At 45.9% G+C, this 26,608-nt stretch overlaps 2 protein-coding genes and 1 long non-coding RNA gene across 16 annotated transcripts in view; 1 reads left to right on the forward strand and 2 right to left on the reverse strand.

The window, feature by feature from the left end:
- DDX17 (DEAD-box helicase 17) overlaps window positions 1-1,758 on the reverse strand; it is a 31,150-nt gene extending 29,392 nt beyond the window's left edge. The window contains exon 1 of one of the 3 annotated variants that reach the window (XM_043501587.1): window positions 1,376-1,758. In XM_043501587.1, coding sequence (XP_043357522.1) covers window positions 1,376-1,524 — 149 coding nt within the window. In that variant the 5' untranslated portion in view covers window positions 1,525-1,758. Of the gene's footprint in view, window positions 1-1,045 lie in introns of all 3 variants that reach the window. The other 2 variants (XM_038403036.2, XM_043501590.1) reach the window with 2 other exon arrangements.
- Window positions 432-26,592, forward strand: LOC119856085. Its single transcript, XR_005293149.2, has 4 exons — window positions 432-682; window positions 21,788-21,920; window positions 23,680-24,047; window positions 25,982-26,592. It is a non-coding gene; the product is annotated as an uncharacterized LOC119856085 (long non-coding RNA).
- DMC1 (DNA meiotic recombinase 1) overlaps window positions 8,397-26,608 on the reverse strand; it is a 39,021-nt gene continuing 20,809 nt past the window's right edge. For 8 of the 12 annotated variants that reach the window (XM_043501614.1, XM_043501636.1, XM_043501654.1 and 5 more), the window contains 5 exons: window positions 22,034-22,107; window positions 21,799-21,913; window positions 20,868-20,928; window positions 17,124-17,240; window positions 15,813-16,331 (listed from right to left, as the gene is read on the reverse strand). In XM_043501614.1, coding sequence (XP_043357549.1) covers window positions 16,217-16,331; window positions 17,124-17,240; window positions 20,868-20,928; window positions 21,799-21,913; window positions 22,034-22,107 — 482 coding nt within the window. In that variant the 3' untranslated portion in view covers window positions 15,813-16,216. Of the gene's footprint in view, window positions 9,117-15,812; window positions 16,332-17,123; window positions 17,241-20,867; window positions 20,929-21,798; window positions 21,914-22,033; window positions 22,108-26,608 lie in introns of those variants that run through there. The other 4 variants (XM_043501655.1, XM_043501631.1, XM_043501662.1 and 1 more) reach the window with 2 other exon arrangements.

The following is a 26,608-nucleotide window of genomic DNA, read 5'->3' on the forward strand; positions in this document are numbered from 1 at the left end:
AATCCCCAGTACTTGTCTTTTCCAGGAAAAACCTGGGGTACTGCCATTACTTAACCCCCTTCTACTAAAAAAACAACAACACTCAAACAACAACCCTGGACCATTCACATGTTTTCTATCAAGCATTTTATGATATTAGATGGTTTCTTATACTTTTGTTTTGTTCCACAAAATCAGAGCTCAACTGAACCCTATTCTCCTAAACTGAACGTGGGCCATGATGAGTGATACCAAGAATAATAAGAGCAGGAAACCAAATTGTTAGGCCTTTGCACAGTAATATGGAAGATTGTGGTTTGACTGCAGATTTTCCCCCCCCCCCACACACACACACTTCTGAGGCTTAATCCAGGGCCATGATCCCCGAGATCAGCGCTCCGCTACTACACAAAAGGCCCACGTTCAATTTCCAGGTCTGTTTCCACTCTCTCCGTCAGCAGGGGCTGGGAATACTGCAGAGATATGCACTGTTATTTAATAGCAATCTTTCTGGTCATTTGAATGGTAACGACATTCAGAGAAGGAGTCAGGTCCAGTCCACTCTACAAGCTACGTGTGTCGTGCAGGGTGAGCAAAGGCTTCTGAAGCGAGGTTAGCAGCGCGAGGGAGAGGGATCCTTATGGCTCAGAGTGGGAACAGCGTGGAGGACGGAAAGGCGAAGTGAAGTCAGGCCTAGTGACAGGTAAGGCGTATCCTGCCAGCCACAGGAGAAACTTCCCTGTCTTCTCGCACCAGACACCGCCGAGCAGGCAGAACGGCGTGCGGGGGGCGATTCCTTCCAAACCATGTGGCTACCTAGGGCCCCTCACTTTCCACCCCAGGGATCCCACCGGGCTCCTCCCCTCGGGGTCCCAGCCGGTCACTCGGCTCCTCACAGGCCCGGACCCCGCCCTACTCCGGAACCTTCCCGTGGCCCTAGGACGTGACCCTGACCCCAAGCCCCCCCCCAAGTCTCGACCCCCCCACCCCCAAGTCTTGGGGCCCTGCCTGGCTACTCCGCTCCGCCCCTCCCCCACCCCGGGCTTCCGCACCCCCGCCCTCTTACCCGCCGCGGTCGCGGTCGCGGCCCCGGTCTCCGAAGCCTCGCATGCTCCCGTAGAAGGGGGCACGGAGGGGCGCGAGCTGGGGGTGGCGGGGGGCTCGGCCGACGGCGGCTGTTTGTTGTTGTTGTTGTGTCCCGGTGGAGTCGCCCGTAGCCGCCTCACTTCCCGGGGGAGGGAGCGGGGAGGCTAGAGATCCGGTCGGGATTGGTTCGCGGGGCCGAGAGCGGCTCAGTTCGCTTCAGGGCCCGTCGGGCGCGGAGACAAAACGGCGTCCTCTTCCTCCGGGCTCCCGGCACAAAATGGCCGCCGCCACCCCAGCCCGCTCTACTTACGTTACGAGCGGCTTGAACGTTGCGTAAACTACGTCCCTGAATAGCCGGGGGGAGGGGGGGGTGAATGCCGCTGCGCCTATTCTCGAAATCCGGGTACGTACGAGGCCGAGGCCAGAAAACCGAACCCAAACAGAACAGCGTACGCACATTGCGTAGTGCCCAGGAGCTGAGTCGGCTTTTTGCGTGTGGAGACAACGCTCTCCCTATTCCCGAAATGCGACTGCGCAAAATGCCAATCATGTAACCCACCTACGAACTGTGAGGGAAGCCCTGGCCAAGCAGCATTTTACCTAAACATTATACGGAAGTTTCGTAGCTGTCGCTTGTTCCGTGGTGGGTTTAGCGTAAGTACGGGAAGGAAGAGCCTTCCATTTTGCGTAAAATTCTTCAGTTGCTTTTTGCTCAGCTGGGGGGAGGGGAGTGTGCAAGATTGCATGCATTCTGTCGCGTATTGTGTTTGGAGAATACAGTAAAGCCTTTTGTCTTAGCTGCAGCTGCATGTGTGGGAGGTGGCAATAGGCTGGAAGGACAATAATTCTTCTCTGTGGCAAGCTGCACAGTTTAGGGCCTTAGTGTGCAATTAATCTTCGCTGTCCAAGCAATCTGCCTCCTGCTGCCCCCTATGCAGGAAACACCCTCAGACACAACATTTAAGCTCAGTGTCTGCTGGAGCACACAAGGGGTTGCAGCGTAACAGATGCCATAAAAGCGATCTTGCCGCAGTGCACATACAGCACAGGCTCAGTAGCAGTAGCCGCCATGATATTTACTCTCTCCTTAGTTCCAGGTTTCAGAGTAGCAGCCGTGTGAGTCTGTATTCGCAAAAAGAAAAGGAGTACTTGTGGCACCTTAGAGACTTACAGATTTATTAGAGCATAAGCTTTCGTGAGCTACAGCTCACTTCATCCGATGCATTTGGTGGAAAAAAGTTTTTTCCACCAAATGCATCCGATGAAGTGAGCTGTAGCTCACGAAAGCTTATGCTCTAATAAATTTGTTAGTCTCTAAGGTGCCACAAGTACTCCTTTTCTTTTTGCGAATACAGACTAACACGGCTGCTACTCTGAATACTAAATCTATAGAATCTACCAGGAAGGTCGGGGCCGGGGGGGGGAGTAGTGAGATTAAGAGCTCTGTTCTAACCATGTTGAGCTTGAGTTGACAGCTAGGCACCCATGAAAAGATGTCAGAGACGGGCCAGAATTTTTATTTGGCAGATGTGGAGTAGAGAAGATGACCTGTGAGTTGCCAGCATAGAGATGGTAGTTGAATCTGTGTCTGTGGATGAGAGAACCTAGATATAAAATGCAGAGAGGGGAAAAAGGAAACCAAGGATAGAGCCCTGTGGAAGAAACGGTTACTTAGTGTAACTGGTTCTTCTGTGCTCTTCTACTGGTTCTAAGTTTTGGCTAGAAAGAGGTCATTAGAAACTTTATTGAGAGTAGTTTCAGTGAAATGCAAGGGGTTAAAGCAGGGGTCTCAAACACCCGGCCCGTGGGCCATCTGTGGCCCGCGAACCTCTGCAATGTGGCCAGCAGGGCTCCAGCAGTTTTGGAGCCGGGTCTCTCCCTTGGCCTCACCTGCTGCCCCCGGGTGCTTTGCCCCCCCGTGGCGATTTACAATGGCCCAGGGCCCTGGCAGCGCAGCGGAGCTGAGCGGTGTCTGCCTGCTTGCTCCACGTGTCTGCCGGCCCTGCCCTGTGGCCCTGGGAAGCTCTGGGGGCAGCAGCACGCGGAGGCCCACTGGCCCGCCCCGCCTTGGAGCCTCAGGTAAGCGCCACCCCCCCCCGACTCCCTCCTAGAGCCTGCACCCCCACCCTTCCCCATATACCCCCTCTAGCCCCCAAACTCCCTCCAAGAGCCTGCACCCCTCCCCACACACCCCCAGCTCCCAAACTCACTCCCAGAGCCTGCACTCCTCCCCCTCCTTCCTCCTAGAGCCTGCAACCCTGCCCCAGCCCAGAGCCTGCACCCAAATACCAAACTCCATTCCAGAGCCTGCATCCCAGACCCCGTCCCTGACCGAAACTCCCTCCCAGAGCCCAACTTGTCACCCCTTCTGCACCCAAACTCCCTCCCAGAGCCTGCGCCCCAATCCCTTACCCCAGACCTCCTCCCCCACTGAAACTCCCTCCCAGAGCCTTAGGCAGGTGGGGGGGCAGCATGAGTGACATTATTGGCCCGCTGGGAGGATTTGAGGACTTGCACTGGCCCTAAGGTAAATTGAGATTGAGACCCCTGGGTTAAAGCCAGTCTAGAATAGAAGTTGAGGAGAGGAAGAAATGATTACTTACTGTAACTGTGGTCCTTCAAAATGTGATGCAGAAGTGTATTCCACTTAGGTGTGTGCATGCACAGCACGCTGGAGACTTCTAGCTAGCAGTACACATAGACGGGCAGCGCTCATGCCTCGTGGCTGTGTGAGGCGGTGCTCAACCACCCTGACCCCTCACAGTTCCTTTGCACCAAAAGCCCATTTGAGGAGACTCTGTTGCAGAGGGGATGGAGGGTGGGTGGTGGAATACATGTCAGCATCACATCTCAAAGAACCACAGTTACAGTAAGTAGACCATTTCTTCTTCTTCAAGTTGATGCCGATGTGTATTCCACTTTGGTGACTTACAAGCTACCCGTTCAGAAAGGGGGCTCAAAGTCTACTGAAATAGGGATTGCAGAACCACCTTTCCGAGGCCTGAATCCGCTCTGGAAGATGTGGTAATAGCATAATGGTCTGTAAATGTATGTATGGACCACATGGCCACCCAGCCAATGTCCAATATGGGAATGTCACTGAGGAATGCTATTGACATTGCTTGCGCTCTTTCGAACAAGGTCATATCCACTGAGGAGGCATAGCCGAAGCTATCTCATATGCAGTCTTGATACAGGATATTATCCATCTAGAGATGGTATGTGCAAAAACTGCTCGTCTCTTCATTCGGTCCACATAAGACATGAACAGACGAGGCAAAACATGAAACAGTTCAATCCTATCCAGATACAAGGCTAGATATTGCCTGACAGCCGAAGTTTGGAGGTGCTGTTTCTCAGGGGATGAATGCGGCTTAGGGAAAAACACAGGTAAATACACCACCTGGTTTAGATGACATTGACAGACCATTCTGGATAAAAACTTTATTATAAAGTTACTTTGTCTTTGAAGGACTGTGTGCAAGGAGGCCCAGCCATCAGAGCCTGCAATTCAAACACCCTCCTTGCAGACATAATGGCTACCAAGAATGCGGGTTTCTGACACAAGAGGGGCAGTGGACACTACAGGACACATGGGGCTCGAATGGAGGGCCCATAAGGGCCACCAAAACCGTGTTTAGGTCCCACAAAGGGACTGGTTCTCAGACCAGAGTGTATAAACGGAGAAGCCCTTTTAGAAATCTCGTCACCATAGAATTGGCAAAGACTGATTTTTTTCCCCTAAATAGGGGGATGATACTGCAGTCCAATGCACCCTCAGTGAACTGAGTGCAAATCCAGATATCTGAAGGTGTCCTGAATGGAAGTCCACATTGGTTGGTTCCTGCGAGCCAAGGACCACACCGAAAGCCTTTTACACTTCGCTAAGTAGACCATCCTGGTAGAGGACTTCCTACTGTTGACTAGGACTTGCTGGACAGCTGCTGAACAATGCTCTTCTTCATTAAACGGTGCAGCATCCATGCCATGAGGTGCAGGGAGTTGAGTGTGGCATGGCGAATGCAGCTGTGGTTCTGAATAAGCAGGTTCAGATGGGGAGGAAACGGTATGGGAGGCGGAATCGATAGCACAAGAAGGTTGGAGAACCAGCACTGTCTTGGCCACGCCACGACTATGAGGATAAGCTTGGCCCAATCTGCTTTGAGCTTGAGGATGATCTATGTAACCTCACAATCTTGCAATTAGTATTAGCGTTAGTGGTTTAGTGTTAGTTAGTTCTAGTAGTTTTTCCCCCCCGTGATGCCTTCAGTGCGGTTCAAACACTGTCCTTCAAGTGTGGAAGCGATTCCTAACAGCAATCCCCACACACACTGCCTGCTTTGGAGCTGAAACTCCAGCCACAGGTGGTAAGGAACTGAGGAGAGTCAGGGCCACCCCACCTGATATAGCCAAGGGAGGGGCCACAGTCACTAGATGCAAGTACTACACCTCTACAGGTACTGCTAGGCAAAAGTCTCTGGGTCCATTGCATTGAACACACACACCTAAGTGGAATATGTCTGCATCTACTTGAAGAACTGTAGACACCAAATGTAAAGAACACACTCAATGAGCTTGGAGATGAAAAGAAGGAGGTGTGACACTGTATGGAATATGAGAGACACTTTATGATATTATTGATATCAATATTATAATCTTACCAAATATACCATGTAAGGTATCAGTGAAAATGTTATGATTTGCAAAGTATGATAATCTTTTTTATGTTTGTATCATCTTTGTATTGTAAGTTATAAATATGTGTGGTATATTTGTATTTCAAACTCGTGCTGTGTATCTGGGTGATACCCCCAGACAGAAATGCATCAGCACTGCCTAGACTGTTCAATGGCCCATCAAGGGCAATCAGTGACAATGAACCCATTGAAGGAAGCCAGAGGCTACACCTTATGAATCAACAAGGCTTGTAGGGGCATGCCTGTGAACAGAGAACTCTAAGGCTTTTCCATACCACGTGCTGTGAAGCTTGTGTTTGGGACAAAGGATGTACAAGCCACGTGGCAAAAGATATGAAAAGGCAGCTGCATCATTCTCCATTTTGTCTTCAGTCCTGCTTCTTACCTCTGGAGTAACTTCTCTACAAGCTGAAGCTCTGAACAAAGGACTGAATGACCATGGGATCTGAGTTACCCAGGAAAGAATTTTCTGTAGTATCTGGCTGGTGAATCTTGCCCATATGCTCAGGGTTTAGCTGATTGCCATATTTGGGGTCGGGAAGGAATTTTCCTCCAGGGCAGATTGGAGAGGCCCTGAGGTTTTTCGCCTTCCTCTGTAGCATGGGGCATGGTTGACTTGAGGGAGGCTTCTCTGCTCCTTGAAGTCTTTGAACCATGATTTAAGGACTTCAATAGCTCAGACATGGGTGAGGTTTTTCATAGGAGTGGGTGGGTGAGATTCTGTGGCCTGCGCTGTGCAGGAGGTCGGACTAGATGATCAGAATGGTCCCTTCTGACCTTAGTATCTATGAATCTATCCAAGCTTTGGATGTGTTCCAGAGGGATTTTCAAGTCAGCAAACTCACCAATACTGCTAAGAAACAGATATATGGATCTGGAGACTTATATATGTATCTGATTGCTTTACCATTTAACAACTCTCTTCTAGTTATTGCCTTTTCTTTTCTAATAAACCTTTAGTTTTAGATACTAAAGAATTGGCTGGCAGCGGTATATTTTGGGTAAGATCCAAACTAATATTGACCTGGCAATGTGAACCCTGTGGGGTTCAGAAGAACATTTTATATAGTGGGCAGAGTTTTTAAATAACTCCTGACCTTACTGGACCTATGTGCTAGTTGGGAGCCAGAGAACTGGAATGCAATAAAGGGGGTTGTATGATTTCTTTTTTCAGCTTCTTGATAACCAGTATGGGGGATCAGCAGCACAATTTTTGACAGGTTGGTGAGTCTAACTTCAGTGTTAACCACGCATTTTGGGAGAATCTGCTCTCCTTTTTGCAGCCTGCCCTGATCTTGGCATTTTCAGTGAGGTCTAGCCTAGGCACACTAGGTCACAGGAGGAAAATGGGGCAGTAGATGGAGAGGTAAATTGGGTCAAGGGTGGGTTTGTTTAAGATGGAAGAGACTAAAGCATGTTAGTATTGTGAAAGGAAAAAGCCAGAGGAGAGAAAGAAGTTAAGAGTAAGGGAGGGGATGTATATGGGCAGGAGGGAGATTAGAAGATGTGACTGGATGCAGTCACTAGGGCAAGTGGACTAGTTAGAGGAGGAAAGTGGACAAGAAACTTGTGCATCCCTTACAGGGAAGAAGCAAAAGAGAATAATAGGAGGGGAGAGGGGGAAGAGAATGCAAGCCAAGGGGAGGGGGAAGGTCATATCATATTTTGTCAATTTCCTCTTAGAAGAATGTGTTGATGTGTGTTCTTTGTGGGCCATCCATGAGACTGTGAGAAAATATTATTTTCTCATGTACTGAAGCTTCTTTCATTGCTTGTTTATGCACTATAAATGAATTGCCTGCTTTGCATTTAAGTTTATACTTTAACAGATACGTTTAATTAGGCTGATCATCTAGAGTTTCATGTGGATATCAAGAGCTTATATTTTGCCAACCTTTGATCCAAACACAGGACCAAACCCTGTAGTCTAGTGGCTCTCAAATTTTTTCCTGTTTTGGTCGACATCTTAAGAGAGAGGTTGTCTAAAGTGGACTCTCCGCAGCTTTGTGCTCAAGGTGTTGTCCCATAGGCTCCATGGAGTCTTCTATCTTGTGTTTCATGAGATTTGTTATCACTAACTCATCACCTGGTGTTGAGTCTCTTCCTTGTATTGTATTGAAAGTGGTAAAAAAATATATAACATCCTAATATTTTCTAAGAGAGCAATTGCTGTTATGGCCACAGGGATATTATGTGATTGTGAATGGAAAAGAGGTGGTCCACAAGATAATCTTGCTTATTAGCATGCTCTTTACTCTGAAAAAGTTTGGAAACCACCGGCTTAGAGCAAGTGGAGAAGCTGTGTTGCTTTTGTCTCATTGACCAATCTTAATAGCGTTGTCAGTCACCAGTTAGCCCCATCCCATCCGGCTCTCCTCAGTTGCAGAGAGGATCTCTGCAGCCTGGGACCCTCATAGATAGCAGACGAAGTAAGATGAAAAATTGAAGAATCCCCCCCAAAGTGTTAAACATAGTGTTTCTTAATATTTTAAATATTTTTTAAAAATAATTATGTTGGGCTATATCCCATTTAGTTTACTCATGCAAGTTCTCACAACAAAATCAGCAAGACTACTCACAGGGTGGAACCAGGGTCTCACTCAAACTATGTGTTGGCTGTATTGCACACAAGCATAAAGAAGAGAGACATTTTAATTTAGCATTTTTCATATATATGAAAAATAGACAAGAGCTTTAAATATTCCAAAACGGAAATACAGGCACTTTAAAAACAAATAAATAATCTAATCAAGATTTCTAAAAATCTTTTCAAGCAACTATCATTCCTCTACTGTCAATGAAACATTAGTAAGTTCACGTATTCTTATCTCTCTTTCATTGCACTTTCCCTCTGTGTACTAGTTACTCATTATTTTGTAAAAACTATGTTTCAATGCTGTTCCATTCCATGCCATTATATTCTATTCCACAGACATTCCTTTCCCGAGAAACTATAAAAAGTGCACATTAAGCCCATGTGACAAAACAGCTTTGCTTCTCCTGAACAATAAGGAAGGTATTCCTTGAATAAGTCACATTTCTGTGCTTTTTCAACTTCTGGCTGCTTGAAAGATCATTTTAAAATAGCACTAAGGTGAACCAGGAACTGTTAAGATTATTGAAATATGATACCTAAAAAGCTCTTCCCAGCATCCCTCTAATTCTAAACTTTCCAAATTGTGTATGAAAAACACTAAGTTACCAAGGAGTCAGACCTTGGATACCATGGTTTCATCTGAGGTGCACGGGCTGTTTTCAAACGGAGATTTGCACCAGTTTTCCATCTACTCTTTGGCATCCCCAATCCCTCCAGCAGTTATTGCAAATGTAGCTTCATTTTCAGGCATCTCAGGGCTGGGAAAAGAAAGAAGCAAGAAAATGGCTGTTCTCTGTGTAAAATGTAGTCATGGTGCAGTATCCAAGATTTTATCAGGTAAAATACCTCAAAGCACATGTTCTTAGTTGTAAATTATTGAAATTGTCCATCAGGATTTATTACCAAAAAGTGCGAAATCCACCCCTGTGCAGAAGGTAAACACCAAGTCTGTACACCACTTAATTTTATTTTAAACATTTCAAAAATACAGACTGGAGTGAATTGCACACAAAAGTGCATATATTTTTGTTTAGATTTCTGTTTGGAGTGGTTTCCAATTTTTTTTTTTAAGTGATGTGGCAGAACCAAACAGTTTTGGCTATGGAAGCTTTCCCTCCATATCCTAGGTTTGCCACATCATCATCTTGAATCTCCACGCATCTCTGCCCAATACAACTAAGGCCTGGTCTACACTACAAAGTTAGGCCAACTTAAGTCACCTTGCATCAACCTATTAGTGCTTGCGTTACACTAAAATTCATCTCCGGCTGACATAAGCTCCTTGTTATGGCAATGCAGTAAAATCACCTCCCCAAATGGCACAGAGCCGTGGCTGACCGACTGAGGTCAACACAGTGCAAATATAGACACTGCATGACTTTTGTCAACCCTAACAGTCTCCAGCAGCTGTCCCCACAATCCCCCATGCCCTGCAACAGGGACCGCTCTGGTCGCAACTGTAAATTCCACTGCACAGGGGGCAGAAACTCCAGAACCTGTACAGAAGTGGGGGGGCCCTCACTGGCACTATGGCCACGCCCCTGCTCCTCCTCTTCCCCTGAGATCCCGACCAGGCCAGATCCAGGCAGTGATGCATGCCTAGCATGGGTGGTGCATGAATCGCAAGCTGGGGGAGGCTAGCCCCAGCCCTGCCCCTTCCACCTGAGGCCCCGCCCATTCCACCCCCACCAGAGCCCAGAGGACGCCCCCACCCCCCGGCCCAGTCTCGGCCCGGGCTAGACCCCCCCAGCCCTGGAGTGCCGGGAGGGTGGGAGGCATGCAGCCACAGCCTCCCCAGCTCCGGAGCTCGGGAGAGCATGTGACCTCAGCCTCCAGAGCAGCAGGTGGTGCACAGCCCCAGCCCCGGAGCATGGGAGGGCGTGGCGGGCGGCTGTAGCTTCCCCAGCTCTGCTGGAGCAGGACTGGAGCTGTGGTGCTGCCGCACGCAGGGAGCAGGGCCTCACCTGGCTGTTTGGGGAGGCACAGCCTGCTGCCCAGGGAACCCAGGATGCTGTGGGAGTGCCGGACCCTCCACCTGTCCTGGGCAGGAATTCAGGATGCCTGAGAGCAGCCCCCAGCCCATGTCCCCGTCCCCAGGACGCGCTGTCCGGGGCAGGTGGAGGATCTGAGGCTGCCCACAGCAGCCTGGGCTCCTTGGGTGACTCTTAGCACAGCCGGTTTCCAGCTTCTGGCCTGGCCAGGGGGCAGGGCCTCAGGAGGAAGCGGAGGAGCAGGGCTCCATGGTGAGGGGGGTCTAAAGCCCAACTCAGCCCTCCTACTGGCAAGAAGCCGGTGCCACTGGCAGGGACTGTGCTTCGCGGCAGAGGAGCCAATTACCTTATAAGCTCCCGCACTGCAAAGCACAGCCCCTGCTGTGCCTGTCTGAGGTTACTACATTCATGTTAAAAGGTGAGCGGATGTGGCCCTCCCACTGGTAAAAGTGGGGGGTGGGCATGGCCCCCTTGGTTCCAGCATCACTGCCAGGGGGTCATAGAAACTGGAAACCACCCCCCCCCCTTGTAAAGCTCCCTGAGTATTTTCTTTAAAATGCCATTTTCTGATTGCCCAGCTTGGACAGCAAACCTAGCAACTCTCCCTTGCATGCAACCGCCTAACCAACCACACCAGCTCCATGCACTAGACGTACTTCTACCTGGAATAGACAGCAGGCACTGGATCTCCTGGGCCTGTGTGGAGAAGAGGCTGTGCAACATGGGCGACACATCCAATAAGCTGGGGAAGGCTGTGCCTCCCCAAACAGCCTTCTGTGGCCCCGCACGTGCTCCTCCTCAAAGCCCCCTCCTACTTTCTCTTTTCCCCTTGGCCCCAGCCCAGGCAGGCTGCTCCTCTTCAGTGCTGCTGGGGCTAGGGAGGCCAGGACTTGGCTGCCTTATTTCTTCCTCCACAGTAGGCTGCTTTCCCATGCCACTCTGTGATGAGTTTGGCTGGCATCATTGCAATAAACAGGCTAGCAGCATATGGGCCTGGGTGGCTTTGGGACACCAGTAGCAGCTGTGTTCTCTATGCGCTTTTGACCCTCAGAAGTGAGAAATCACTACAGCCTGTGAAAAATAGTGCCAGTGTTCAGTGCAATTATCCTATATTCATACCCAACCAATAGGGACCGAAATTTTATAGCTTCACACAACAGAAAATCCTTCCCTCTTTGTCGTTGGTGGACCTTACTTACCACAGGTGTGGCTGGAGAGCAGTGTTTTGCCCAGGCACTCCAAAGCTGAAGTGTCCATAAGCATTTCTTATTAAACATATTTATCAGAATAAGGGAAGTGAGTTCGGAAAATGTATCTTTCCCTGTCCTTTGTGGCTGTAAATCCAATGGTACATTTGCCTGTTTTTATCACAGCTTCTGGTGTGACAGCCTTGAGGGGTACCCCCTCCACGCCTGGAGAATGCCTGACCTTGAGGAGGAGGAGGAGGAGGAAGAAGAGAACTAGGAAAGACACTTATGCAGAATTCTGCAAGCCAGAGTTGCAAGGGGCTTGGAGGGCCAATATCGCCAACACTATGGAGAGGACAGGGGAAAGGCCCAAGATTCCCCATAGGACAGGGAGCAGGAAATGCACCAGTACATAATGGGTCTTCTCAGCAGCAAAGCCAAACACTGCCGACACTAGTTGACATACAGGTTCAAAAATCCTGGACTCTCCACCCATTGCAGGCTTGGAGAATTCCATGGTCACTGCTCCCTGCACCCTCAAACATATGACATGGCATCATGGGGCACGACATTAGCCTACCAGTTCACGCTGGGGGTCTGCAAGGAAAACCACAGCTTCACATACATTGACCTGTGAGAACCACGACTTGTGTACATGTAGCCACAACAGACTACATTTGTTTACTCAAATGGACCTAAGTATTTACCTCCTTTCTAATTTTAAATTTTCACCCCATTAAGTTATGTTAAAAGTGTGTATAACATTGCCTATGGTTTTATTTGCACATTGATTTTCAGAACTGTTTTTTCCCACTCAGTAAGTTCTATTTTTGGAACTTTATTAGTTTACAACAAATATTGCAGAATTCATAGCAGCAGTCAAAGCAAACAGTACTTGTAAATGTACATTAAGCACCACAGAATTCATAGCTTCAGAAAAACACCCTATCATATTTATAAATGTACAGCAGCAAGCATTACACAATTCTTAGCAGCACTCAAAGCTCCAGGCTCGAACACTCCAGCACAGAACACTACTGTGGCTGACCATTAAAGTGCTCTTTCAAAGCCTCCTTCTATTGTATAGGTCCATGCAGCAGTCTTGTAATAGCCCTTGTGCCTGGCTGGTCAAAGTCAGGGTACAGTCGTTCCACCTCTACCCAGGAAGCAGCTTTTCCCCATTTGCCTCACTGATATTAAGCAGGACCCAACAGGCAGTTATAAACATTGGGATATTTTCTCACTGAGATCCAATCTAGCATGTAAACACAGCCAGCATCCCTCCAATCTACCAAAAGCACATTCAATTGTCATTCTGCACCTGCTGAGCTGGTAGCTGAATCTTTCCTTGGTGCTGTTAAGGTGACCAGTGTTTGGCTTCATGAGCCAGAGGAGCAAGGGGTAGGCTGGGTCCTCCAGAATCTGGAAACTATTGGCATTTCAATCTCTACAACGGTAACTAGCCAAATGAGAAAGAATGTCCCTGCTTGCAGCTTTCTGAACAGTCCTGTGTTCTTAAAGATGCAAGCATCATGCACATTCCCTGACTAGCCAACACTGATATTGGCGATGTATTCCCAGTGATCCACCAACGCCTGTATATCCAGAGAAAAGTAGCACTTATAGATTCATAGATACTAAGGTCAGAAGGGACCATTCTGATCATCTAGTCTGACCTCCTGCACAATGCAGGCCCTGGAATCTCACCCACCCACCCCTACGAAAAACCTCACCTATGTCTGAGCTATTGAAGTCCTCAAATCGTGGTTTAAAGACTTCAAGGAGCAGAGAAGCCTCCATCAAGTGACCCGTGTCCCATGCTACAGAGGAAGGCGAAAAACCTCCAGGGTCTCTTCCAATCTGCCCTGGAGGAAAATTCCTTCCCGACCCCAAATATGGCGATCAGCTAAACCCTGAGCATATGGGCAAGATTCACCAGCCAGATACTACAGAAAATTCTTTCCTGGGTAACTCAGATCCCACCCATCTAATATCACATCTCACGGGATTAGGCCTATTTACCATGAATATTTAAAGATCAATTAATTACCAAAATCATATTATCCCATCATACCATCTCCTCCATAAATTTATCGAGTTTAATCTTAAAGCCAGATAGATCTTTTGCCCACACTGCTTCCCTTGGAAGGCTATTCCAAAACTTCACTCCTCTGATGGTTAGAAACCTTCATCTAATTTCAAGTCTAAACTTCCTGGTGGCCAGTTTAAACCCATTTGTTCTTGTGTCCACATTGGTACTGAGCTGAAATAATTCCTCTCCCTCTCCGGTATTTATCCCTCTGGTATATTTATAGAGAGCAATCATATCTCCCCTTAACCTTCTTTTAGTTAGGCTAAACAAGCCTAGCTCTTTGAGTCTCCTTTCATAAGACAAGTTTTCCATTCCTCGGATCATCCCAGTAGCCCTTCTCTGTATCTGTTCCAGTTTGAATTCATCCTTTTTAAACATGGGAGACCAGAACTGCACACAGTATTCCAGGTGAGGTCTCACTAGTGCCTTGTATAACGGTACTAAAACCTCCTTATCCCGACTGGAAATACCTCTCCTGATGCATCCCAAAACCGCATTAGCTTTTTTCACAGCCGTATCACATTGGCAGCTTATAGTCATCCTATGATCAACCAATACTCCAAGGTTTCAGAGTAGCAGCCGTGTTAGTCTGTATTCGCAAAAAGAAAAGGAGTACTTGTGGCACCTTAGAGACTAACAAATTTATTAGAGCATAAGCTTTCGTGAGCTACAGCTCACTTCATCGGATGCATTTGGTGGAAAAAACAGAGGAGAGATTTATATACACACACACACACACACAGAGAACATGAAACAATGGGTTTATCATACACACTGTAAGGAGAGTGATCACTTAGGAGCAGGATAAGGAGCAACCACACACCACACAACAGAACCACTAACCCAGGAACCTATCCTTGCAACAAAGCCCATTGCCAACTCTGTCCACATATCTATTCAGGGGATACCATCATAGGGCCTAATCACATCAGCCACACTATCAGAGACTCGTTCACCTACGCATCTACCAATGTGATATATGCCATCATGTGCCAGCAATGCCCCTCTGCCATGTACATTGGCCAAACTGGACAGTCTCTACGTAAAAGAATGAATGGACACAAATCAGACATCAAGAATTATAACATTCAAAAACCAGTTGGAGAACACTTCAATCTCTCTGGTCACTCGATCACAGACCTAAGAGTGGCTATACTTCAACAAAAAAGCTTCAAAAACAGACTCCAACGAGAGACTGCTGAATTGGAATTAATTTGCAAACTGGATACAATTAACTTAGGCTTGAATAGAGACTGGGAATGGATGAGTCATTACACAAAGTAAAACTATTTCCCCATGGTATTTCTCCCTTATGCTCTAATAAATTTGTTAGTCTCTAAGGTGCCACAAGTACTCCTTTTCTTTTTGCCAATACTCCAAGGTCCTTCTCCTCCTCGGTTACTTCTAATTGATGCGTCCCCAGCTTATAACTAAAATTCTTGTTATTAATCCCTAAATCCCTTACACTTCTCACTATTAAATTTCATCGTATTACTATTACTCCAGTTTACAAGGTCATCCAGATCCTCCTGTATGATATCCTGATCCTTCTCTGAATTGGCAATACCTCCCAGCTTTGTATCATCTGCAGACTTTATTAGCACACTCCCACTTTTTGTGCCGAGGTCAGTAATAAAAAGATTAAATAAGATTGGTCCCAAAACTGATCCCTGAGGAACTCCACTAGTAACCTCCCTCCAGCCTGACAGTTCACCTTTCAGTAGGACTCGTTGTAGTCTCCCTTTTAACCAATTCCTTATCCACCTTTCAATATTCATATTGATTCCCATCTTTTCCAATTTAACTAATAATTCCCCATGTGGCATGGTATCAAACGCCTTACTGAAATCTAGATAAATAAGATCCACTGCGTTTCCTTTGTCTAAAAAATCTGTTACTTTCTCAAAAAAGGAGATCAGGTTGGTTTGGCACAATCTATCTTTTGTAAAACCATGTTGTATTTTGTCCCATTTACCATTGACTTCAATGTCCTTAACTATTTTCTCCTTCAAAACTTTTTCCAGGACCTTGCATACTATTGATGGACTCTGTGGCAAGGTGGGATTGGGCCAAAACAGGGATATGCATGCTATCTATCACCCTACCACAATTCAGGAACTCCACTGCTGCAAATCCATCCACTGTTTCCTGCAGATTGCAAAGAGTCTCAGTCCTACACTGCAGGAGGTGATTAATGGCCCTACACACTTGCATGATAATAGCCCCCAGTGGATTTTCCAATTCCAAAATGATATCCCACTGACTGCTAGCAAGCTGGTGTTGCAAACTTCCACAGTGTGATCACCACTTAGCTTCTCCATGGTTAGTGCAATTCTCATTCTGGTGTCCCTGTGCTGGAGGGTGGGACAAGCTTGGTACATAGATCCAGGAATGTGGCCTTTTGCATCCAAAAGCTCTGCAGTCACTGCTCACTGTTCCAAATGTGCACTACAATGGGAGCCAGTCAGTGCTCATTTCTCAGGCCCAGAAGCAGCATTCCACGATCTGCAGCTTCTCCATTTACACCCACCAACAACCTTGAATTGTCTTTGGCTACATCCCTAAGCAAACTGTCCTAAAGGAAATCCTCATGTCCCCAGTTGTTGCGGTATTTCTGGAGAGTCTGCAAATACAGGAGTATTGTGCTGTTCTGTATTTGCAATGTTCATGAGAATAGTGCAGAGCTCTGCAGGTGCTCTGCTTCTGTCAGAGATAACAGAGACTGAAAAATGCCATGGGGGTCTGTAGGATTTCTAAAAAACAGCATGGAAATTATGGGATATGAATGGCATTATGGGATGCAGAAAGTTGCATGCTGGGAACTTGAGCCTTAGCTCCCAGAAATCCCTGCGTGAGTCATTACTATCCACAAAACACTGCAAAAATATCCCAAAAGGCATTGCCCCAGATGATGGCACAAGAAACACTGCGATACCTACTGGTGGTGCACTGCACTTTACTTTGACACATGCACTCCTGATGAGTATGTGCAGGCCAACACAAGCAGCCAAGTATGTACATGCCTAACCAATATACAAACTTTGGTAACTGTTCACCGACATATAACTTGTGTCGAGCAAAATATGTAGTGTACACATGGCCTCAGTCCTGACCTGCCCCCTTCATGGATGACCTGATTTAAATCCTGATCCACAGAACTCTCGATTGTTTCAGTCCTGGACTTCCTCTGGGAAGAGATTGCCAATTATACCAAATTGTTTAGTAGTTTCCTAATAGAAACAAATCTCTACTGGCAATTATGATGAAACTTTCTAATTTCTTTTACTTGTGACTTAGGTCACAAGTAAAGAATTTCAACCTAGGTCTCCTAATTAATTTTCTTGTGCATTGTTTTCTCAAGATGTCATTCAGAAGCAGGATTCATTTGGAACTCAGCAACCAGCTACGATGCTATCATGTTCCAGTATATGAGCTATGTCAGCCATTAACCATCCACCCAACATAGCTCCTGTCCCAGAAAAGAGAGGTGTTTACCTGTCATATATCTTGGCAATACGCAACTCCCCCCTTCCCTTCCGCAAACTAATCCTTGTGGTTGAAGCATGAGCAAGGATGTGCCCGCCAATGGGCTTCTTAGGGTCTGCCTGAAAACTAAATTAACAAAAAATAATTATTAAGTTTCTCTTGGTGAATTCCATAGGCTAACAATCATAATAAGTCATCAGACAAAGCGTGATGATATCAGATGAATGGATGTGTAACATGAGGATTTAGCTAAGGGCCTGTCTATACTTAAAACAATGCAGTGGCGCAGCGACACCGCTGCAGTTGCTCCACTGTAGTGCTTCAGTGAAGACACTTGCTATGCCAACAGAAGAGGTTCTCCCGTTGGTATAAGTACTCCACCTCTATGAGACAGGAGAATTCTCCCATAGATCTAGCACTGTCTACACCAAGGTTACATCAATTTAACTGCATCGCTCCGGGATGTGAATTTTTCACAACTCTGGGGCAATGTAGTTATACCAACCTAATTTCCTAGTGTAGACCAGGTCTAAGTTTTTATTACATGTATGCTCTTAGGTGTGGTTTTCAAAAGTGCTCAGTGTTGGCCTAACTCTGCTCACATGGACTTCAACAGGCACAAAGTTAGGCCAACACTGAATGTTTTGAGAAATCCCACCCTTAATCTTTGCACCTAAACTGGTTCTACAACAATTCTGCTCAACATTTTTAATATTTCTTGTGATATGTTTTCTAAGTTCAACTCATGGTGAAAGGGGTCATCATGACAGACAGGGCATGGACAATGAAAGGAAAAGAATTTAAAGAATCAGAGAAACCCATGACTGTAATTTGTGAATGATCTGTTGCCCCTTTTTGACCTGAGTGGCTAGTCAAAGTTCAGGCCCTGGGGTTGTCTCAGTTGGACGTAGAAATCAGTGGCATCTCGTATTCTCTTTGATGCAATCTTGTTTATTTACAAGTAACATACAAAATCCTGCTTCTCCAAATGCTGGACAAACCAACAACAAATGGAGCACTTTCTTAGCTCATAGCGACAAGCCTCCTTAGCCAACACCAATCCTAAAAGCTCTCTCTCTAGCTTTTTTTCCAGGTTCATATACAGTGCTTACAGGCTACGGCTTCAATTTCTTGCTTTTTGCCTCTGCCTCTCTCTCAGTTTTTCTCTGTTCTCAATTTCTGAATGTTCTGCCTTCCCTCTTATAGCTGTCTGTCTCAAATATTTACAAGAGAATGGACAACCCTCAGATATCCACTCCAAATACATCACCAAACTCTTCCATTACATCCTGACCCATAATATTTTTACACTCAATAACAAATATTTTGTCCAAACCATGGCACAGCCATGGTTACTAGGATGGCTCCCCAATACACCAACCTCTTCATAGGCCACGTTGAAGAAGAATTTCTGGACAAATGCACCACAAAACTAATGATATACCTGAGATACATCAATGATATTTTCATCCTCTGGACACACAATTTAAACTCCCTCACAGATTTCCACAACAACTTCAACAACCACCAGCTGTCCATTAAGCTCTCTCTGGAACACTCCCTCACTAGCATCAACTTGCTGGACACCACGATCAGCTTCAACAATGGAACTCTACAGACAGCTATATACAAGAAAGCCATGGATCACCACACTTATCTTCAAAGATCCTGTAACCCCCCAAACATACCAAGAAATCTGTTATCTACAGCCAGGCACTCAGATACCACAGAATATGCTCTGAGGAGAAAGTCTGGGATATATACATTAATACATTCAAAACCACCTTCACCAAAACAAGAACACTCCACGAGAGAAGTAGATCAAATCATAGAACTGGCCACCCAAATACCCCAAGAAAAGCTGCTTCAATACAGAAATAAAATAATAAAATCCCCTCCGACTACACACTCCTAGTTGTCACTTACCATCCCACACTGGAAACCATATAGAGTATCATCAAACTACAACAACCATACTCGATGGGGACCCTATCCTGAAATTAATCTTTATTGGACCCCCTTGTCTGACCTTCAAACAACAGCTCCAACCTCTCCAAGCTCATCATCAGAAGCAAACTCCCCACAGACCAGGACACACCAACTCAAAGCAGCACCAGACCCTGCCAGAACAACAGATGCAAAATCTGCAGACATATATCCACTGCTATAATGATCAACACACCTCTCAAGATCCATGGGTCCTACACATGCTTATCACAATTTATGGTTTATCCAGTGCACTGAATGCCCCAATAACAACTATGTGTGTGAAACCAGACAATCACTACACTCTCAAATGAACTCCCACAGAAAAATGATAAAAGACAAAAATAGCCTATCGCCTGTGGGTGAACACTTTTGACAAAGTGATCACTCTATGTCTGAACTATCAGTCCTCATCCTCAAAGGAAACCTGCACAACACTTTCAAAAGATGAGCCTGGGAGCTTAAATTCATAACTTTACTAGACAATAAAAATCATGAATTGAATAGAGGCACTGGATTTATGGTATTTGTCCTTGTATTTAGTTGTGATACCCCGAGTACATTTCCCTGACCTGACAAAGAGCTCTTGTGTAAGCTCGAAAGTTTGTCTCTCTCACGAACAGAAGTTGGTCCAATAAAAGATATTACCTCACCCACCTTGTTTCAAACCGCCCGCCCCCACCCACACCACACATACACTAAGTGATATTCAGTAAAACCCCTATGCTCACTCAGTGTGCACTTCTGGGCACGTTCCACAGCCACCTTTTGTCTTAGGTTGGGAGTTTCTGATAACTTACCTAACAGTTGTTATTTGAAGAGTTCATTCACACCCAATCTTAAAGTGTCTTGTGATTGATGCAGCCAGTATCTCTCAGGTCATGTTTATACTACCACTTATGTTGGTAAAATGTTCTGTTGCTCAGAGGAGTGAAAAATATACCCAAGCATCATAAGTTTCACTGGCGTAACTGGGAATGTGCACAGCGCTATGTTGGCGAAAGATCTTCTCCTGCCAACACACCTACCAGTGTTCATTGAGGTGGTTTTATTATGTCAACAGGAGAGCTCTCTCCCTTTGGCATAGAGCGGCTACACAAGCAATCTTATAGCAGCGCTGCATTGATACAGCTGTGCAGTTGTAATCTTGCTAGTGTAGACATGGCCTCAACAAATCACAGCCCAGTATTAAACCTGTTTAAAGATGTAGGGTGCATCTTCACACCTGAGCTTTCCCTTCCCAATGAAAATCCATTTCCCATATCTGTTAAGTGTTTAATGCAGAGGTGGCCAACCTGAACCTGAGAAGAAGCCAGAATTTACCAATGTATATTGCCAAAGAGCCACCGTAATACGTTAGCAGCCCCGCATCAGTTCCCCAGCTCCCAGCGCCTCCCGCCCACCGGCAGCTCCGCCGATCAGCTCCCCCTCCTCCACACACCTCCTGATCAGCTGTTTCGTGGCATGCAGCAGGCTCTTGGGGGAGGGCAGGGGGAGGAGCAAGGGCATGGCAGGCTCAGGGGAAGGGGCGGGAAGGGGTGGAGTGGGGGAAGAGCCTGTGTCAGAGCCAGGGGTTGAGCAGTGAGCATCCCCCAGCACATTGGAAAGTTGGCGCCTGTAGCTCCAGCCCAGGAGTCGGTGCCTATACAAGGAGCAGCATATTAACTTCTGAAGAGCCGCATGTGGCTCTGGAGCCACACATTGGCCACCCCTGGTTTAGTGCAAGAGGAGAAGTTTAAAAGAAAAAGAGAAGAACAAGTGGCTTACGTCATAGTTGCTCCTGGATCAGCAGTCATCTGATTGGTCACAAACACAGCCACATTATATTCTGCAATAAAGAACAAAATAAAGACCTAAAGGAAGGGGAAGAGATCACGCTAGAATTCATGCATATTGTCCCATGAGTGCCACAAGGGAGACAGTTTCTGATTGTAAGGTCCAGCACCCATATCACAAACAACAGAACACTCCTGCCTATCTTTCTGATGGCTTGGACTAATTAGGGATGGAATTTTTAAAAGTGATCAGAGCTGGCTTAATTCTTCTTCCATTTGAACTCAATGTGGGAGCAGTTAGGCCAGCACTGAGCTCCTTTGGAAAACCCATCCTAACCTTTTTTTTTTTAAACAGTTAACTTTTTAAAATGTATTGTATGGAAAGAACCTCTGCCACTCCCTTCACCAGTTGTAGTGAAACATTCAAAAAATGGGGGAAAATGTAACTTCCTACTCAGCCAGTAATAAACCATCACAACATTCCAATATTGCTAATAGACTGTGACATTGGTAAGTCACTTTTCCCTTCTGCTTCTGTTTTTCCTTCCACCATTTTTCTTTATTGTCTATTTAGACTGTAAATTCTTCAAGGCAGGAACTATCTCTTACTATGTTTGAACAATGTCCCAATTCTCTCAACTGGGGCTTCTACGTGCTACTGAAATATAAATAAGAATAATTCTGAGACGCCTCAGAATGTTGAAGAATCCTGGAGGCCAATTGGTCAAATTGAAGTCACATGATTTCTAACTACGTATCACATTTTTGTTAGTAAGTGGTTGTGTAAGGCAAGGAAAGATTCATTGGCAATGTCTACCATTAAATTCATTGGGGCTACCATGTAGTAATGCTGGGCTACCAACAACTGCCTTTTCACAGTAGTTCCAATATAATTTTCACTTTTCCTGCAAGGTCCCCCCTACCTTCTGAGATTTTCTGAAGCCTTGATAGCATCTGAGCAAGTTTCTGTTGCCGTTCAGCCAGCTCTCCACGGCCACTGAAATCTACACGGAAGAGCGCCATTATGGAGTCAATGATCTGTATGGTAAAGATACAAAATAAATAAATGTAGTGAAAGAAAAGAAAGGAGGAAAAGAGGAAATTATCCTGAAAGCATTAAGCTGATGCAGGAGAGTAAAATGACCTAAAGGCTCATACCAATAGCTTGAAGATGCCAGCTTCTTCATGGAACTTGGCTGCTACATAGTCAAGCAACTCCATCTGATGTTCACCTGGTGGGAATTACAGTTGGACAATGAAATTAAGACCCAGAAGGAGCCTAGGCGTGAGGTAACACTAAGGCCAGGTTTACACTAGAAACTTTTGCAGATGTAGTAATGTCAGTTAGGGGTGTGGGGTTTTTTTGGCAACATTTCTATGCTGGCAAAAACCCTAGTGTGGACACAGTTATACCAGCATTATTTCATTCATGGAACCAGTATAAACTATACTGGCAAAAACACGTTTTGTCAGTGTAAGTGATGTCTGCCCTAGGGCCAGGACTACATACAAACTTTTGCTGGCATAGCTGTGTCAGTCAGGGGTGTTACTTTGGCCAGTATAGCTTATTTTGCTCAGGGGGCCTGGAATAAGCTATCCCACCAAAAATTCAATGTTGCCAGTAAAAGCTGTGTCCACACGAGGAACATCTTGCCATGATACTATACTAGCATAGCTATACTGTCAAAGCGCTCCTAGTTTAGACCTGGCCTAACTCTTAAGGTGGAGGCAAAGGACAGTAATCTGAGTGTTCATAAGCTATGCCCTATGTATTCCATGGCTGCAGAATTTTATACAGAGCCCACCACATGCATGGAACTGTGCATCATATTAGTTTTCATTCTTGAAACATTAAGTTCTTAGTGTTTATGGTTAAAAAAAATATAAATTTAAAAATGTAAATCAGCGCAGTTGGGAGGGGTGAATTGCCTCATTCATATGAAATTAACTATGAAACCTAAGATGACAATTTAAATGTCAACATTGTTTAGTATTGCATTACTAATATTCCAACTAATGCATTTACCGCCCCACCCCCACTAAAATCTACAACTGCCTCTCATGCCTCCGCAGGTTCCAAACACTCCCTATCCAGTTACCAAAACCTTCAACTTCCCCAAGACAATTTCTGCTATGCATCAGGACATGATTTTGCAGAACAGTGCAAACAGAGGGATAAAGTGAAATAACACAAGGAATATTATACTAACTGCATTATTCATATTTAACTCAATAAAAACTTCCATTTTAAAAATGTAACTGAAGCTGCCACAGAATTTCGAGTCTGTTGCACTGCAATGCTGCAGGATATAGAGGCCTTGCCACATAGTGCATGGGATCATGCCTATAAGGGTCCATTCACAAAATGACAGACTTTCTCAATGTTGTTTATGCTGCCCATTTACATTCAAGCACTCACAATTAGTCTCCACCAAATATACCAGTTTCCATAGTGCTTCAAAGAAAGCAAATTCAGATATCATGGTGGTACACAAATATTATAAGATACTGAGTTCACTTAGGGCTTGTCTACACAGAGGACTTAAACCAGTTTGATTTGGTGCACATTATTTAACACACAGTATGCAAGCCACATTAATAGCATGCACACAGGCTGGCTGGACCCTCTTTCAATTCTCATCATTGCGTACACATGGCAGCAGCTTGCTGCATACTAAGCACATGACATTCTCAGAGGGTACTTTGTTGAGCAGCATGCATTCTGGGATTTTTCTCACTGTGCACTGAAGGAGGCATGGGGGGAAGCCAGGTAGGTTCAAATTTTAAAATAATTCTTTACACAGGACAAGGAAGAAGAGGAAGACACCAAACAACTGCTACTACAGGAGCTGTTCCCGGAGCAGCTTCACAACATGCAGCATTGTTTCTGGGCTTGGAAAACCAGCGTCAATTGGTGGAAAAGGATTGTTTGGCAGATCTGGGATGACCTGCAGTGGCAAGAGAATTTCAGGATGGGGAGGGCAACCTTTTTTGAAATATGTGCTGAACTAGCCCTGGAGCTGCAACTGCAGCTTACCAACATGCAGCATCCCATATTCATGGAGAAGCAAATCGCTACTGACACCTTGAAGCTGGTCACCCCCAAATGTTACCATCCATAGCCAACCAATTTGGTGTAGGGAGATCTACTGTTGGGGCCATTGTCATGCAGGTACGTGATGCCCTGAATAAGGTACTGTTTCACCAGGTTATAAAGCTCGATAATGCTCAGGAGATTATTGATGACTTTGCATATATGGGGTTCCCACACTGTATTGGGACAACTGATGAGACTATGTGCCTGTTATTTGTGTATCCCCACCAATGGAGGGCTCAGAATTTATAAACAAAAAGAGAGATTCCTCCATGGTGTTCCAAGGGCTGGTTGACCATGGAGGCAGGTTTACAAACATAAAATGCAGAGTCTGGAAGGGTCCACAATGATAGTATCTTTTGGAATTCAGCTCTATTTACCTTCATGAATAAAGGACTGTTTTCCCCCAGGATCACTATGGACATGAACGGTGTGGAGACTACTCCAATTATCCTGGGAGACCTGGTTTATCCTCTGGTTCCCTGGTTAATGAAGCCATTCATAGGCCACGTGGACAGGAGGAAACTGTTTATCACATCAGTACATAGGCTCTGACTCCACGTGTGCTCCGGGGCTGGAGCACCCACAGAAAAAAAGAGCGGGTGCTCAGCACCCATTGGCAGCACTGCCAATCAGCTGCTCCCTCTACCCCTCAGTGCCTCCCGCCCATTGCAGATCAGCTGTTTAGTGGTGTGCACGAGGAGTGAGGGCACTCAAGGGAAGGGGTGGAGCAGGGGAAGGAAGAGGCAGGGTGAGGTGGGGGTTTGGAGGAAGGGACAGAATAGGCCCTGGGGCGGAGTGGGTGTCAAGCACCCCCCAGTAACTCATAAAGACAGCACCTATGCCTCAGTAGTTGCAGAATGGCAGTGGAGTGTGCATTTCCCCGTTTGAAAGGACAGTGGTATTGTTTGTGGAGTAGGTTGGAAGCTGAAGAAAGGTGATCACTCCATGTTGTATTTGCACAATATCTGTGAGAGTAAGGGAGAAAGCCTTAATGATGGGTGGGAGGCTGAGGTGCAGGGACTTGCTCAGCAGTTTGAACAGCCAACAAGGAATCCAATAGAAAATGGAAACAGCCAGGGCAATACTGTCAGGGATGCCTACTGTTCCTACTTTGAGTATGAGGCCTGAAAATGTACAGCTGTACATCCAGCTGTTAACCCGCGGACAGGGTTGAGTGGGATGAATTGTGGGCAATGCAAGTCTTGGTTATGGGCAATGAAAGTGGACCACTGTGGCAATCCTTATTTTACCTTGTGTCTGTGACTCAATATTTTGGAAAACCCTATTATTTAAAATTTAGGGATTTTCTGTTTAAAATGCATTGACAACTCTATGTATAATAATAAAAATAGTTAAATATTCAATCTATTACATAGCAACCAGAAATAAACCTTAAATTAAAACAACAATGAAACCAAAATTCAAAGTTACACAGTGCAGTAGAGGGCAGAACACAAGGGCAGGGGGGGATTCAAGTCACAGGTGAGCATACACCTCAATTCTGCATCTTCCTGTTCTTGAGCTATCTGGTGTTGAGAGGTTAGCAGGGGGAATCTGGGGGAGACTGGGATAGTAATCTTCTTTACATCCCCTTTAGGCTATCCTGATTCTTTATGACTTGATACTGAGGTGGGTGATTAGGAGACAGAGAATGACTTTATTCAAAAAGAAAAAGGGCAGAACAGTCAGATACACTGTGAAGTTATTCACCCAGGAGGTCCCCCCCAGAAGTGTTTCAGGAGTGGAAGGGCGTTGCAAGCTATACTGGGGAAAATGACTGTGCAGCTATCCCTCATGTCTGGACTAAAACTGAGACACTTCTTAGTCTTAGGCCTGGTCTACAGTACACGGTTATTTCAGAATTAGCCGAGTTACTTTGAAATAAAACTGATTCTGTCCACATGACCAAATGAGTTTTTTCGATTTAAAGGGCTCTTTAATCCGATTTCTGTACTCCACCTCTGCAAGTAGAGTAGTGCTAAAATCGAGATTGCCGTTCCGGGTTACAGGTACTGTGGACGCAATTTGACGATATTGGCATCTGGGAGCTATCCCAGAATACTCCCTTATGACCACTCTAGACAACACTCTGAACTCCGATGCACTAGCCCCAGGAACTTTTGAATTTCCTGTTTGGTCACCATCAGCACAGGTGACCATCAGCACAGTCCACCATCACAGGCAACCATGCAGAGTCCACCATCACAAGAGACCACGCAGTCCCGGATTCACAGATGAGCTCCAGTATGGTCCGAACACCTCATTGCATGTTGGCGAGATGAATCTGTTATGGCAGAACTACATTCCAAAAAAAGAAACACAAATACATACGCTAAAGTCTACAGGGCCATGATGGAAAGAGGCTACTCAAGGGACACAGAGCAGTGTTGTACAAAAATCAAGGAGCTCAGGCAAGAGTACCAAAAAGCCAGGGAGGCGAACGGGCGCTCTGGGTCACAGCCCCATACATGCCACTTCTACCGTGAGCTGCATGCAATTATGGGAGGTGACGCCAACACTACCCTACCACTGTCCATGGACACCTGCAAGGAGGGAGTAGCACGGAGCAAGGAGGATGAGTTTTTGGAGGACAAAAAGGAGGAGGAGGAGGAGGATAGTGCACAGGCGGCAAGTGG

This window comes from Dermochelys coriacea, chromosome 1 (genome assembly GCF_009764565.3).
Source record: "Dermochelys coriacea isolate rDerCor1 chromosome 1, rDerCor1.pri.v4, whole genome shotgun sequence".
NCBI lineage: Eukaryota > Metazoa > Chordata > Testudines > Dermochelyidae > Dermochelys > Dermochelys coriacea.